This window comes from Orbicella franksi, chromosome 6 (genome assembly GCF_964199315.1).
Source record: "Orbicella franksi chromosome 6, jaOrbFran1.1, whole genome shotgun sequence".
Taxonomy (NCBI): domain Eukaryota; kingdom Metazoa; phylum Cnidaria; class Anthozoa; order Scleractinia; family Merulinidae; genus Orbicella; species Orbicella franksi.
Window position 1 is genome coordinate 31084245 of NC_138150.1, and position 16096 is coordinate 31100340.

The following is a 16096-nucleotide window of genomic DNA, read 5'->3' on the forward strand; positions in this document are numbered from 1 at the left end:
GCGACCCTGCTTTGGCGCTGTTTCCATTGACGACGTATTTTTCCGCGCTTTTCATCGTTGCGTTTTTCCTGGACTTTCCTTCGGTTACCTGTTTCCCGCTCTTTTCCGCTCGTGGTTTCCAGCTCTTTCCTTCGGCGACATTTTTCTTTTGCTTCGTGTTCTATGGCGATTCTGGTCCGATGGTAGAAACATCAAGAGAATACATCCAAATTAAGCAAATATATTTTGTGGCTTAATTTTTTTGTTTATGTGGTGTTTTGCAGTTGTCGTATCAACCGTATTCTGGAATCTCCTCGTGGTAACGCCTTGTTAGTGGGTGTTGGAGGTAGCGGTAAACAAAGCTTAGCTCGTCTGGCCGCCTTCATCAGTGCTTTGGAAGTGTTTCAGATTACGCTGAGGAAAGGATACAGCATCCCAGACCTGAAGGTGTGTAATAGAGATGCGATGATCAATCATGCCTTCATATCTTTCTTCGCAGTATCTTCATCGTCTACGGGTATATTTATACGAACTCACAAAGTGACTGGCTCCCAGTTGACTTGATAGCTTAGTTGGTAGAGCACTGCACTAGTATCGCAGATGTCATTTGTTCGAGTCCCGTTCAGGCCTGAATTTTCTTTTTTCAGGCTTTAATTTGACAACTGCCTAAGTTGTGTGTGTAACTGCGATGATCAATTATGTCTTCATAGATATGACTGTGCGAAAAAATAAAACAAAATACACGCATGCCAATTTTGCTGAATTATCAATTGACATTTTTTCTCATCTATCCAGCTTGACTTAGCAAACCTGTGCACCAAGGCAGGGCTGAAAAACGTCGGCACTGTGTTCCTCTTGACGGACGCGCAAGTTCCAGAAGAGAGTTTCCTTGTTTTGATCAACGATCTGCTGGCTTCTGGTGAGATCCCAGGTCTGTTCGCTGATGATGAAGTTGAGAATATTATCTCCGGAGTCAGAAATGAAGTGAAAGGTGCTGGACTTCAAGACACAAGAGAGAATTGCTGGATGTTCTTCATTGAACGGGTGCGACGAAATTTGAAGGTAAACGAACTTAACTCCAGCATCGATTTGACGGAATTTTCGCGAGAGATACATGTTCGCTGATGATAAATAGAGAATAATACAATTGTTCGAAGGTCACACGAACGTTTTCGAACATTTTCGAAAGATTGCCGAAGACTTCCGAGGAAGATCGGCCAACAACGTTAAGCACAGTTAAAGCGTCAAACATGGCATCAACATAACGTCTTCGATATCAATACAGTGAAAAATTATCGTAGTTTTGCACGTGTAAAATTTCGGCTTTTTTCAGGGCTGGAAATCCTTGTAAAACACCGCAGTTTATATAATAAATGCAATTCTGTCATTGTTAAACCGCATGATCTTTTGACAAGGTGAATTTTTCATTTGGACTATATTTAATAGCGGCTATTTGTTGTGTTACCGCTGACAGGTTGTCCTGTGCTTCTCTCCCGTGGGTTCCACGCTGCGTGTAAGGAGTCGTAAGTTCCCGGCTGTCACTAACTGCACGGCCATTGATTGGTTCCACGAGTGGCCCCAGGAGGCTTTGGTGTCCGTCAGCAAGAGGTTCATTGATGACTTGGAACAGCTTGAGGTGAGAGGTTGAAAACAAAAAAATCTACCAAGATTTCATGAAACCCAACAGCAATTCTTGAACATTAATTAGCCCTGAGATACCTCAATGGTTTAATCTGGTATTTTATATTGTTTTTTGTTTGTTTGTTTGTTTAAATGTCAACATTGGTGAGCATGACCCCGGCATCTTAACTTTCTTTTGAGATAAACCACGCTAGCTTCTATCAAGGTTTTGCCCCTAAAATGGCTACTTTAATTTTCGACGTCTTTTTGTTTATAGAATGAGGTGAAGCCTTCTGTTGCCGAATTCATGTCGTTTGTACACACAAGCGTGAACGAAGAAAGCCAGCTGTATTTGGCAAATGAAAGGCGCTACAACTACACCACTCCCAAGAGCTTCTTAGAACAGGTATGCTCCCTACAAAAACAAAGTCACACCAAAGAAGTGATGGTGAACTTTAATTATAACAATTTTTAACACGTAGAACCACCTTGTGTGGCACAATAACCAGCATCATATGAAAGTACTGCTCAATAGCTTTTATTTGAATGGTCACACCCTAGGGTTTTATTTACAGAGTTAAATTTACACCATCTTGTAGAGCATAAGAAAAGGCCGGAACCGCATGATACAAATTCAGTTTGACTGCCATGGCGATATCTCTAGCCTTTGATTGATGTGTCCACAAGACTTTTGTTAAGAATAGAGGCTCAGATACTGAATATATTAATTACTCTCTGCAGATTACCTTGTACCGAAATCTTTTGAAAAAGAAGTCGCTTGAGTTAAGTCAACAAACCGAACGTCTCGAAAATGGTTTGCTAAAGTTACAGAGTACAGCTTCTCAGGTAGATGATCTGAAAGCCAAGCTGGCCTCCCAAGAAGTCGAACTCAAACAGAAGAACGAAGATGCGGACAAACTGATTGAAAAGGTTGGCGTCGAAACTGAGAAGGTTAGCAAAGAGAAAGCGATTGCTGACGAAGAAGAAAAGAAGGTTCAGGTCATTGCTAAAGATGTGGCTGAGAAGCAGAGGTCTTGTGAAACGGACTTAGCCAAAGCTGAACCTGCTCTGCAAGCCGCTCAAGAAGCTTTGAACACACTGAACAAGAACAACTTGACAGAGTTGAAGTCGTTTGGTTCGCCACCCTCAGCTGTAGTCAACGTCACATCTGCTGTTTATGTGTTGCTTTCTCCTCCCAATAAGATTCCTAAAGACAGGAGCTGGAAGCAGTGCAAAATCATGATGGCCAAGGTAAATATCTGACGCAAGGACAATTTTGTGATTTTACTGCAGCTGTACCGAGACATTTCGCAGCAAGTAAAATGGGAAGATTTATTTTCCCAGCCACCGCCAACGATTTTTCTTTTCTGTCTCTTTGAAAGGTTGATCAATTTTTAGACCAGTTGGTGAACTACGACAAAGAAAATATTCACGAGAGTAACCTGAAGGCAGTGCAGCCGTACCTTGACGATCCTGAGTTTGAACCAGACTTCATCCGCTCCAAGTCTGGTGCTGCTGCCGGTATCTGCGCATGGTGCATCAACATTATCAAGTTCTATCACGTATTCTGTGACGTAGAACCCAAGAGACAGGCCTTAGCCGCTGCTAATGCAGAGCTGGCAGCTGCAGAGGAGAAGCTGTCTAAGATCAAGGCAAAGATTAATGAGCTCGATGAGAACTTGGCTGAGCTCACGGCATCATTCGAGAAGGTAATGATTTGAAAGTATTAAATTTTGACCGACTTGACTTAATTTCATCTCTCGTCTGCGAGAACTGAATAGGGCCATACAATCGAACCTCCGATTGCTACCACCTCTCGTAAGCGACTGCGACCACTTTTAGAGCTAAAAGTTTGAAATTTTCTTTTTTTAACCTCCCGTAAGCGACCGCTCGACAGATAATAGAGCGCAAATTGAGTATTGAGGTGTTGTAACGTTATCGTTTTCCTGGTAGTACAAGAGATGGAAATTTCTCCAAGTACCGGATTTTCTCGAAATTGACTCGTACATGAATAAAGCATTTAAAACATGGGGTAAGTCTGTGCCGTTACCATGTGTTGATGAGGCAAATTTGACTCAATATGGTCCAGGCCCTCCCAAGGGACCATCTCCCGTAAGCGACCACTTTCCGTAAGCGCTTACGGGAGGTTAAGGCGACTGTAGTTTTCACCCGTGTCTGTAATCCTGCCATCATCCCATATGATGAAGTTGTCCACTGCCGTGTGGCAAAGTCGTCGGGCATGATCCAGTGCAGATTGTCCTCAACGAGCCTTTGGTATCCGTCATCAGGGGATATTTACGGTGTAGGCCGATTAGCCCTATGACCAACTCCAGGTGATTGGGGGTTGGGGTGGGGTGGTCAATCTGATGGTTTGTAATCGACTCCTGGTTGGGGGCTAACCGGCTAGGGGCTAATCCACTCGTGGTTGGGGGCTAACCGGCTAGGGGCTAAACGACCGGTTACCGGCCTCCTCTAACAACGCTTACAGATCTCAAACGAACCTTGACTTTATGGCTTTTTATCTGTTAAAATACTCAAGGACGCTTAGACCAAAATTAACGTTAAAATGTTATTTCTTTCAAGGCCACGGCTGAGAAATTGAAGTGCCAGCAAGAAGCCGAACAGACAGCAATGACGATCGAGCTGGCCAATCGATTGGTCGGCGGCTTGGCTTCGGAAAACGTCCGCTGGGCCGAATCTGTGGCGAACTTCAAGGAGCAGGAGAAGACCTTACCCGGGGATGTGTTACTGACTACTGCGTTCGTGTCATATGTGGGCTGCTTCACAAGGAAATACCGTGACAATCTTATGCACGAGAAGTGGCTTCCATTCTTGAAAGGACAGTCGGTAGGTCCATACAAAACTTATCGTGTTTGTGACTGAGGTGCAACAGATACTTCTACGAAGAAACTTTGCAAATAGGCATTCCTTCTGTGCAGCAGAAACCTACCCAAAGCAGGCATCTTCCGCTAAGTAGACACTTTCTCGTAGTTAATTTAGCTGTTGTTAAATGCCACTTCTATTTACAACGATTATCAGTTGAGTAAGGCGGGACGAAAGTTTGGTCACCAAGTTTTAACGTAAAAATCGTGTTGTTGTCACGGGCAACTTACCTCGTTTCCGTTGGTAACAATATCAACAGCCGTTGGTCGCCTGTCGCGTCGCCTACAATTTCGCGCGCTTTGCTGCCAATTGACGTCAAAGGCGGACAAGTTGCCAACGGATACGGAGCCAGTTGCTCGTGACAACAACACGATTTTTACGTTAAAACTTGGTGACTAAACTTTCGCCCCGCCTTACTCAACTGATAATCGTAGTACCTGACTCTTGTAGTAAGGGACACTTTTTTGAGGTCTTCAAACTAACAAGCGGACATTTAAGGTCAAATGTAAGCTTAATGAAGCCACGTTGTGATAAGTCGTAATTCAAAAGCCATTTTATTCCAAGGTACTAAGTTACTTTCAAATCCATGTAAGTCACAAATACTAGTTTATAAGGGTAGAAAAAAGTCTAAAAGGTGACAACAAGCCACAGAGGAACAGGATGGTTAAAGATTCGTGAAGATTGAAAAGGATTACAAAAACTTCAAATTGCTAAATTTATTTATCATTCCGGCTACACAAGGTTCCTATCAAGATCACTGAAAACCTCGATCCGCTGACCTTGCTGACTGACAACGCGACCGTGGCTACGTGGCAGAATGAGAACCTACCGAGTGATCGAATGAGTACTGAAAATGCCACCATCCTGACGAACTGCGAGAGATGGCCGCTTATGATCGATCCACAGTTACAGGGCGTAAAGTGGATCAAAACCAGAGAAGGAGAGGAACTCCGAGTCGTCAGGCTGGGACAGAAAGGGTAATATAGAAAAATATTCTTGTTTACTTTGAAGGCGATTCAATTTCTGATCAGGCTACAAAAGTATCAGTTCTCAATATTGAAAGTGCATAGCACGATTAACTGTCCCAAGGAATTTGAGCGACGCGGATTTTAAAACTCGAAATTTATAAAGAATATAAGAGTTCATATTGCATTCAAAGAACCTAAACTTTCATCAGTTACTGAGTTTCACAAGCTCTCTAAATGTCTGAAGTCAATTCGTATCTGACATGATGCCTTGACTTCTATGCGCAAAGTCATATGTTCATAAGGAATTAAAAGTCTACATCGAGTCCCTGTTGCACTAACTCATCGATTGCGCATGCGCGCATGAATGAGTTGAAAATGTAAACAATGACGTTCCACTGTGTATGGTTTTTACCAAGAGATTGTTGTACTTTATGGTCTGATTGATGCTGGTTGTTTTGTTTTACAGATATCTGGATGCCATTGAACGTGCAGTAGCAAATGGCGATTGTGTACTCATTGAGAATATGGGTGAGAATATGGACCCAGTGTTGGATCCTCTGGTCGGCCGAAACACTATCAAGAAAGGAAGGTGCGTTTCGTTGTGGTCGATGTTTTTGGTCTCTGTGATCCAGTATTTCAATTGTAGGTCACCCATACCAGATAATTTATACATTAATGTTAAAAAAAAAAAAACATCTTGTTGCTTCAGCTGGCTACAGAGCGCTTTTGGTCTTTTATTAAACTACAAGCTGCATTTACCATCAGTGATCTTGTCTGTTCTCTTCAACTTTTCTCCATATCGCAACCTAATTCCATCTTCGCCATCATTACTCATCATTGCTTACTTCCTAGTAATTTCCTGTCATTTCTCAAGCGCTGGTCAACAAAATAAAACCATTAATGTTGGTTTTCTTGTGGTTGAAGTTTTGAAGTCAAGGCAAAAATGCATGGCGTTGTTCCCCCACTGTTGCAGTTGACAGCAACTAAAGTTTTGTTCAGTCCTACTTTACACTTGTAACCTTGAGAGGCTCAGAGTACAGGAGGTAAGGTGCACATCTCTTTGCCCTTCAGGTACATCAAGATGGGTGACAAGGAAGTCGAGTATCACCCAGACTTCCGTCTGATCCTTCACACCAAACTGGCCAATCCACATTACAAACCTGAGATGCAGGCCCAGACCACCCTTATCAACTTCACGGTCACACGTGAAGGCTTGGAAGACCAGCTGTTGGCCGACGTTGTTCGTAAAGAGAGGCCAGATCTCGAAGAGACAAAGGTACTGAACGTTCGTGTTACTTGTTTGAGAACGAAAGTTAGATTGCAGACCATTTTAGTGGGGCCGTTCCGATCGGTGTAAAACTGAAGCTACAAGTTTCGAGAAGGTGTAGCTTGGTAACGTTTTTTTTCCTGAATTGTTGCTAAGAAGACAAGTCGATTTTTGATTTAGCATGAAACCATTAAATATGCTTACTCTTGTATTAACTGTCCGTGTTTGCTTTTAGGCCAATTTGACCCAACAAATGAACCAATTCACCATCAAGATCAAAGAGCTAGAAGATTCCTTATTAGCCCGTTTGTCTGCTGCCGGTGGAAACTTCTTGGGTGATTACGCTCTTGTGGAGAACCTAGAGACAACCAAACGAACAGCTGCGGAGATCGAGGTGAAAGTCGCTGAGGGAAAAACTACAGAGGTCAAGATCAACGAAGCCCGCGAGCAGTATAGACCAGCGGCTGCACGATCATCATTGTGCTACTTCATATTGAACGACCTCAACAAGATCAACCCGATCTACCAGTTTTCTCTCAAGGTCAGTTGTAAAACAGTCCGACGCCATGCAACAACGCAAAGCAGGGCAAACATTAAGTGAAATAGTTTTTGTGCAGGAATCCTGTTGGCAGGTTATGTTCTCTGCGCATCCACGCATTCCTCAATTCTGATCCAAAACAAAATCTTCATATCTGTGTTTTTGTTTCCTTTTTTCAGGCATTCAATGTGGTGTTTCAAAAGGCTATCGACAAAGCTGAACCTGCAGAAGAAGTGAAACTCCGAGTGAACAACCTGATCGACTGCATCACGTTTTCAGTGTTCATTTACACCACACGAGGATTGTTCGAAAAGGATAAACTGATCTTTACTGCTCAAGTAGCGTTCCAGGTAAGAAATTCCAGAATTGATTCCTGGTTTCCCCTCACACCTTTCAAAAGAAAACCAACTAAAGCAAATTATACATGAGGGTTGAGTTTGTTGTTGGTTCTCGCCTTACTCTGAGGGTTTTTCTCCGGGTTCTCCAGTTTTTTTCCCTCCACAAAAACCAAAATCTCCAAATTCCAATTCTACCAGGATAGAGGACCCGTATAAAAGCCAGGTAGGGCTGATTTGGCGGTTTAAAATATTGTAATTTTTTTACGTATAACTTTGTAGAAATTAACTGTCTAATGTTCAGAACTTAAAGAATGTTAATCAGACTCACCTTGGCTGTCGTTGCTTCTTTTGTGTTATAAACAAACCTTAGAAACAGAGATCGTGAGAAACACTACAGTATCATTTCTAACCAGTTTCTTCCGTTTCTTTATACAGATTTTACTCATGAAGAAAGAGATCGTACCGCATGAGCTGGAATTCCTTCTTCGTTTTCCTGCCGCCATGAACGTGACCAGCCCTGTAGACTTCCTGAACAACCTCTGCTGGGGCGGAATTAAGGTAAGTTCACTCAAGTATTTGGCAGCCTCGATCATCGAATGAAACCGAAAAACACAGAAAAGACGTCTGGTCGCGTAAAAGTGCAATATTTGGGTCACTGCTCGCATTCTAGGTGCGAAATATTCGAGTACTGTGTGAAGCAGCTCCGCGCGATTTGAGTTGAGAATTCCTGTGTTACACTTAAAGGAGCTTAATCACGGTATTTTGAGTTATTTTGGCCACGTTATAAATTACCTTTTTAATTGAAGGAAACCTGAAAATAAAACTTTACCAAGATATAACAGCACCAAAGAGACAAAAATAAACCATAAAGGAACAAGGATGGTTAAGGATGGAGAAGATTTACACGGATTACAAACAACGAACTTGAAAAACTTAAGGTAAACTTTTCAACATGCACAAACCGTGATGTAGCTCCTTTAAGATGGTTTTACGGGTGTGTTTTTTCTATAGGCACTGAGTAACATGGAAGAATTCCGTAACCTGGATCGTGATATTGAAGGATCAGCCAAAAGATGGAAGAAGTTTGTGGAGAGCGAGTGTCCTGAGAAAGAAAAATTCCCTCAGGAGTGGAAGAACAAGAGCTCTTTACAGAAACTGTGCATGATGAGGGCTCTGAGGCCTGACAGAATGACATATGCCGTCAGGTTGGTGGAAAGAAACGCACTGTTTTATCCTGTAGCAGGAAGGTCTTCGCGTGACTAACGTCTAGTAGATAATGGTGTATTAACTGACTTGACAAAACCGCCTTCTCATGTACAAAGGATTTCATTATTGGCTCGTTCATGAGTTTAAGCAACATTTTTTGAGTAAAAAAATATTACTTATCTCTGTTAAAGTGTTAGTTTGGAACCTTTCCAACATTTGATAATACTTGTGTGTCCTCTTGCCTTACACAGCGGCTTTGTTGAAGAAAAGATGGGTGCAAAATATGTAGAAAATCGTCAAGTGGAGTTTGCAAAGTCGTACGAGGAGAGCGGGCCTGGGACCCCAATCTTCTTCATCTTGTCCCCAGGAGTCGATCCGCTGAAAGACGTGGAGGCACTGGGCAAGAAACTCGGCTTCACATTCGATAACAAGAACTTCCATAATGTGTCACTTGGACAGGTGAGAAAAGTCAGTCCATAGAACGATAGAAGATCGTACTCCATGCTGAGTGGAATAACCTCTCATACCCAGGGTACTACGAGATGAACCCCACTGAGACCAGAAAATTTGAAACTTGTCATTTGTTTTTCTTCATTTTGAAAAGAAAATTCGAGCGTGAATTGAAGTTAGTGTTGTTGTAAATTTCAGGGTCAAGAAATTGTTGCGGAACAGAGTTTGGACTTGGCCGCTAAAGAAGGACATTGGGTCATTCTGCAGGTAATTGAAGAAAAAATCTGTGATACTCGTTATTTTACTCTGGAATAATTAGTTTAAACCTTGTGTAAACATGTAAACGTTTAAACATTGGGCTGTCTGCAACCCAGACGCTGAGTGAGAAGCCTAAGAATGCTGGGTATGTGATTTAACAAGTCTTTTCAACTGGGCTTTCGTTGTAGAATATCCATCTTGTGAAGAAATGGCTGCCGACTCTGGAGAAGAAACTTGAGGCCTACAGTGAAGGAAGCCATGAGAATTATCGAGTGTACATCTCCGCTGAACCGGCGGGTTCTCCTGATGCTCACATCATACCTCAAGGAATCCTGGAGTCATCCATCAAAATCACTAACGAACCGCCTACTGGCATGCAGGCCAATTTACATCAGGCTTTGGACAACTTTAACCAGGTAGGTCAGATTCTTTCAGTGACGCACGATTGAACACTGCACGTAACTTCGCGCGAACTTTTCAGCTACTATGAGGTAAAAGTAGGAGGTAGTGATTTTATTTGCGGGAACAATTCCATGGTTGCATAAATAGTGCCATTTAGACATTGCGCGATACATTCCACCGTATGCCGGTACCTTAATCATGTGTTTACTTTGTTTAAGAGTGAAATGGATGACAAATCAACCTTACCTTTCAATTTTTTCTCTTCTCAGGACACGCTGGAGATGTGTGCCCGTGAGAATGAATTCAAGAGCATTCTGTTCGCGCTGTGTTATTTCCACGCGTGTGTTGCTGAGCGCCGTAAGTTTGGTCCTCAAGGATGGAACAGGTCGTATCCGTTTAACACTGGTGACTTGACCATCAGTGTTAATGTACTCTACAACTACCTTGAGGCTAATGCTAAGGTATGTATACAACAAAAGCTTGCAGTTTGAGAGTATCAGGGATTATCTAAGCCTTGACGATAGAGCAGTTTGATGGCAACCCAGGTGGGTTGGGGTGTTACTTCCAGAAAAATCAGGTTGGGGTGTGCGGCTCGCTTCCCAAAACCCTGACTCTTTTTAAGACCAAACTTTGTGATTTTCCCTACCCTCTTTATGACCTGACCAAACATTTGGTGCTCTATTTAAGACCTGACCCTTCAATCAATACCCTGTTTCAGACCTGCCGTATAATTAGTTACTTAGTTCAGACCGATGTTTAAGGTATTCTGAAGGACTTTTGTTGATGGTCTTATCGATAATGACGAAAAAAGTAACTTCTTCTAAAAAACATACTTAATTCTAGACAAGTGCAAAAACCATACCCTATAACTTGAGACCAAAATGGCTGAAATCGATACCCTATTTCTGACCAAAACGGCTGAAAAACCATACCCTTTTGGGCTGCACATACCTATATAGCCCAAATAAGGGAGTGCCCGCCTCCCGCCAAGTGTCAAAGCGTGAGCTATGATTGCAGTGCTAATTCGTTTTGCTCTGTGTCAGGTTCCCTGGACTGATCTGCGTTATTTGTTCGGTGAGATCATGTATGGCGGTCATATCACAGATGACTGGGATAGAAGACTGTGTCGAACTTACCTGGAGGAGTACATGAAACCAGATATGGTGAGATAGAACCTCGTGTACTTGTTTGCACATTGTGTCAATGAAAACAGTATACCCAGCAGATTCTCGAATCATTCGCAAAATCGGTGTTTGATGGAAGCACTGAAATCTTTTTCCTCAGTTCAATTTCATGTATGACTATATAAAGTATGACTATATGAAGCAGGTAGTAGTATTGTTTCTCCCGCTGGATGTGACAAGACAAACCGCTCGCACCTATTTGTACTTCTGTCCAGAGAAACCGCTTTGAGAGTAAAGCTTCTTTCGCTACAACATAACTGTCAACCCTCTGGTAGGGCTCGAACTTAAATCAGATCTCTGCGACAGTTTCATCCGGGAAAAAATAACTTTCGTCACTGCCCAAATCGCAACTGCAATAATCAACTCACCCATTACTTGATTCCTTTGTACAGCTTGAAGGCGAGATGAACCTTGCTCCAGGATTCCCCATTCCTCCCAACTCGGACTACAAGACGTACCACGCCTACATTGATGAAGCATTGCCTCCAGAGAGTCCATACCTGTACGGTCTGCATCCTAATGCTGAGATCGGCTTCTTAACAGCTACCTCGGATAACTTGTTCCGTACTGTGCTTGAGATGCAGCCCAGAGACGCGGGTGCTGGAGGCGGCGGAGGACAGACTCGGGAAGAAAAGGTAATTAAGATGCAAAATCTCCTTGCCAGTGTCCTTGCTTTTCTTATATTACTCATTTGGAGAATTTAATTGTACTAGTAGGACAACTGGTGATCAGTTGGAGTATTCTTATAGGCTTTATACTTGACTTTTTATTGTTAATTTAAGAAGAAATTAGATCGTGATCTCTTTAAAGACTGGAAGGGTAATGTAAGATAACAAAAACACAAGCTGTTAGGGAACTGAAAACAGAATAGGGACCATAAAGATAACCTTTTAGTCTACGCTATTCCAGATGTAACTCGCGTCACACGACAGAATTTATTTGCATGCCATTGCTTAATTTCACAGCTCCTTACGATTGTCAGTGTGAAATTCGCTACGAAATATCACAGCTTTGATTACTAGAAGATTCAGCCTATTTTATCTAAACTGACAACTAAATATGCCTCTGTTTAAAAACAGGTGAAGCAGGTTTTGGATGAAATCTTGGAGAAGTTGCCAGACGAGTTTAACGTGCAGGAAATGATGGCTCGTGTGGAAGATCGTACGCCTTACACTGTGGTGGCCTTCCAGGAGTGTGAACGGATGAACATCTTGACAAGCGAGATCAAACGCTCGCTGAAAGAGCTGGATTTGGGTCTCAAAGTGAGTTCATCAGTCTTGATAAAATTGTAATTATCTAGCACGTAATCTTATTGCCTGTCGAGTTTGCTATGTAACACTGCCGTGAAGGTGTCCTGTGGCATTTCTTAGCTTTGGACTGTAAAAGAAATAGAGAAGTTTACGTAGCACATGCGTAGAATTAGTCCTCGTGCAAACATTGTAAACCCTCGATTTATTTCGAGGAAGTTTCAAATGTGAAAACGTGAACCCGGCTTTATCAAGTTTGACCATATTGTGAGCCTTTTTAATCTTCGCCATTTATAATCATTCACTTCCTAATGGATAAAAGATGGCGACTGCTACCTTAACCCATAATTCTTAGCGCATGAAATCCCTTACAACGCTCAGAGACAACTATTGCAAAAATATGACTTTCCTTGAACCTAATCAAAATGGGTTGTGGTTCGCGTGGTATTGTGGTAAAATGTTCAGCCTCCATCTGTTTTCCTATGGAGGATTGTGGATCACTGCTATATTGTCAGGTACCCTCCTTATGTTTTGACCCGTCTCTAAATTAACACTCGAACTCCATCTGTACTTTGCAGGGTGAACTGACCATCACCGCTGACATGGAGGAACTGGGTAACTCTCTCTACCTGGATGATGTCCCAGAATCCTGGACGCGCCGTGCTTATCCGTCCATGTCAGGCCTGGCTGCATGGTTTGTGGACTTGCTGCTGCGAATCAAAGAGTTAGAGAGTTGGACGTCGGACTTCTGTCTTCCAAACGTTGTTTGGCTTTCTGGTTTCTTCAATCCACAGTCTTTCCTTACTGCCATTGAGCAGTCTATGGCAAGAAAGAACGAATGGCCTCTGGACAAGATGGCACTTCAGGTAAATGCCCTGCAAATCCAGCCGCTTCTCGTCTTGTGGTTGTTTTGTGGTTCGTGAGAGAGGGCGAAACAGCAAAAATCAAGCCTTCAATTCTATTCGTAACACACGGAGCCTTGAAATACTATTTCTATTGAGATTAACAGAAAACCTTTTCTTCCGGCTTTGGTTATGAAGGACAGAATCTAATAAAGTTGGGGCAAAATGTTTTGAAAAAACAACAAATTAAAGTCCAAGGCATAATTATATCGTCAACAATAGAACAAAATTGGATTTTATTGCTGAATAGTTTACGCTAGTAAAACCAAATCACCAGTAAATCACGCAATTCCTGGCAAAATTTGCAGTACAACCTAATACAACGGGCCACTGTAACTTCATAGTGACACTGTTCACCTAAACGAAATTTTATGAACATATCATTTGGGACCTTCGGCTTTGTTACATGTAACAGGCAAAACACATGTATTGTTGTCGGTTAGTGACTGTTACTATTTGTCCTGTATGATTGAAAACTGAACTCGGTTATTAAAGTTGTTGTCGCAAACTAGTGGCTGACTGGATTGTACATACCAGGGAGGATAAAACAGAGAACATCTCAGGGCGTAATTCGCCCCCTATATAAACCCGAGCGCTGACTTATGCAAAGTATATAATTTTCTCAGGTTGACGTCACAAAGAAAAACAAAGAGGATTTCAACAGTCCGCCCCGAGAAGGTGCTTATGTGCATGGATTGTTCATGGAGGGAGCCCGATGGGACACACAGACTGGCATGATAGCAGAATCAAGACTGAAGGAACTGACTCCTGGTATGCCAGTCATGTTCATTCGCGCCATCCCAGTCGACAAACAAGAAACCAAGAACGTTTACGAGTGTCCAGTGTATAAGACGAGGCAGCGAGGCCCCACGTACGTGTGGAATTTCTACCTCAAGACCAAGGAATCCCCGGCTAAGTGGACACTCGCAGGAGTCGCTTTGTTATTAAGCGCTTGAATCCATGTGTTTATTCTTGAGTGCTTTCCACTTACAAGTGTTAACCGTTGTTGCTCACATTATTGTTTAACCTTAGAAACGTCTTTTCGATTGACAATAGAGTGTGGAGTTTTTTCCCTCGGTTAAGTTCATTTCTAGGTGCTAGAGACACTTTCTATGTTATACGTGTCAACCAGAGTTTTACGAGGATTTTGCTAAGTTTTTGATGATGGAAACAACAAAACGTTTCACTGGCCCATGCTTTCAAGTTTTGCTTTAACTTTCTTTTTTTTTTATAGTTACGGGTGTCAGTGATATCCACTTACGTCCCAAATAAACTCATTTCTCTTCTCGGCTCTAAAGTTTCTTGTACTCCACGAGAATTCATTCTTTATTTGGTACTGTAGTTCATCTGAAGAGCCACCTATTTTTGTATTCATTCATTACGTTTCTCTCGCTTGAGTCCGAGATAAAGCTAAGTCGTTTATTGTTTTTTCGCCAAGTTGTACTGTTGTCGTCTTTCCTTGCGTGGCACTTTTAAAGTGCAAAACTATTTATGTGTACAAATTGTTTGTGAAATAAAAAAGAGTCTTATGTAAATCTTTGTCGTCTTGTTAGCTTACATCGGTAGCCTAGCTGTCATTGTTTTCAGAAAAGTCAGAAGTCTGTAGCCTGAATTACAATTGTCTACTCAAGTTTCGCACTTGTACTGTCGTCTTTTTGGGAGAGCGCGACTCGCGCAGACAGGTGAAACTCAGGCCAGAAACTCTGAAGAAAGAATGTAACTGTTTCGACTCCCGTAGTTTTACTGACGTGAATATTTGGAAATCGATCGTCAAAATAAGGATAACGTTCCAATAAGTGTTTCTGGTAATAAAAGTGGTCAATGACTCTTGCACTGTGCGGTTTTCGGTGGAAGCTGACATCTCAGGTGACGATCGGAGAGTTTGCTCCGAAGGATCTAATCGCTGTTTTTTTTGTGTTTTTCTTTCTTTTTTTTTTCTATCCAATCCGCTGGACATGCATTCCACTTCGTTTCCTTTAATTAGCCACCTCAAACTCAAATTACTGACCACCTACCACAGATCGCTTTGGTACGTGACAAAAAGCTCGTCTCGTACTTAACTTTGTTTTCAAGTGTGCTCTTTTGAGAAAAAGAGAAGTGAACGGCTGTAACTTGTACGTCACTGAGTAGCATTTTTCCTGGAATATTTACCTTGTGTTATCGGGTCCCCCATTAGTTATGCCGGGAATGTTTGGTTCAATGCAAACTTTAGCTACTGTTTTCCCCGTGCAAAAAAATTCCAGACCATTGGCTTGAAAACCGGACCTGAAAAAGCCTGAAATGATCCCTCCATTTCGTCTGAAACCAACTTCTTCAGCTGCCATTAAGGTCAACATGATAGCCCTTATCCGTGATGACCTCAGACAAGTAGATTTCACTACCAACCCTCGCTTTTAAATTGTAAATTGCAAATTTCATCGTGGGAAAATTCCCAAAGCAGCAAGGATGAAAAGAATATCTTCGTGAAAACAGCACGAAGATGCCAGAGGCTTGAGAAAATTTCTCGCAAACGGTGTCTTGGTGGTGAATGTTCAGCATGTGACATAATCATGCATACGGCTTATTCTCTCCCTTATACGTGAGACATGCAAGGGTGAAAGTTATGTGAATTTATCCCGGGGCCCCGGGGAATTAAGTTAGGTATCTTCAGTTTTCCCTTTTGGGGAGGTGATTTTCTTTAGCTCCTTTTGCTTTTTTTAAAATTTGCATTTCCTGAATGTATTTTCTATTTAACCAATCTTCTACAATGCCGGAGACTGACGCGTGACGCTCCTCAATTAATGAGGGATGGAATTTATCACTGATAACGAACATGGAAAATAGAACGTGAGCTTAGGATGTACTAGTAACTACG

At 42.2% G+C, this 16096-nt stretch overlaps 1 protein-coding gene across 1 annotated transcript in view; it reads left to right on the top strand.

Moving 5' to 3' along the window:
• LOC145489362 (dynein beta chain, ciliary-like) overlaps positions 1-14769 on the top strand; it is a 41158-nt gene extending 26389 nt beyond the window's left edge. The window contains exons 42-64 of the mRNA XM_081468327.1: positions 264-426; positions 775-1041; positions 1454-1615; positions 1877-2005; positions 2341-2850; positions 2982-3308; positions 4183-4446; positions 5224-5459; positions 5917-6039; positions 6522-6726; positions 6953-7258; positions 7435-7605; positions 8029-8151; positions 8605-8798; positions 9051-9258; positions 9448-9516; positions 9696-9923; positions 10179-10370; positions 10953-11072; positions 11486-11728; positions 12173-12355; positions 12919-13206; positions 13869-14769. Coding sequence (XP_081324453.1) covers positions 264-426; positions 775-1041; positions 1454-1615; positions 1877-2005; positions 2341-2850; positions 2982-3308; positions 4183-4446; positions 5224-5459; positions 5917-6039; positions 6522-6726; positions 6953-7258; positions 7435-7605; positions 8029-8151; positions 8605-8798; positions 9051-9258; positions 9448-9516; positions 9696-9923; positions 10179-10370; positions 10953-11072; positions 11486-11728; positions 12173-12355; positions 12919-13206; positions 13869-14198 — 5041 coding nt within the window. The 3' untranslated portion in view covers positions 14199-14769. The remainder of the gene's footprint in view (positions 1-263; positions 427-774; positions 1042-1453; positions 1616-1876; positions 2006-2340; positions 2851-2981; positions 3309-4182; positions 4447-5223; positions 5460-5916; positions 6040-6521; positions 6727-6952; positions 7259-7434; positions 7606-8028; positions 8152-8604; positions 8799-9050; positions 9259-9447; positions 9517-9695; positions 9924-10178; positions 10371-10952; positions 11073-11485; positions 11729-12172; positions 12356-12918; positions 13207-13868) is intronic.
• The last annotated feature ends 1327 nt before the right edge of the window (positions 14770-16096 follow it).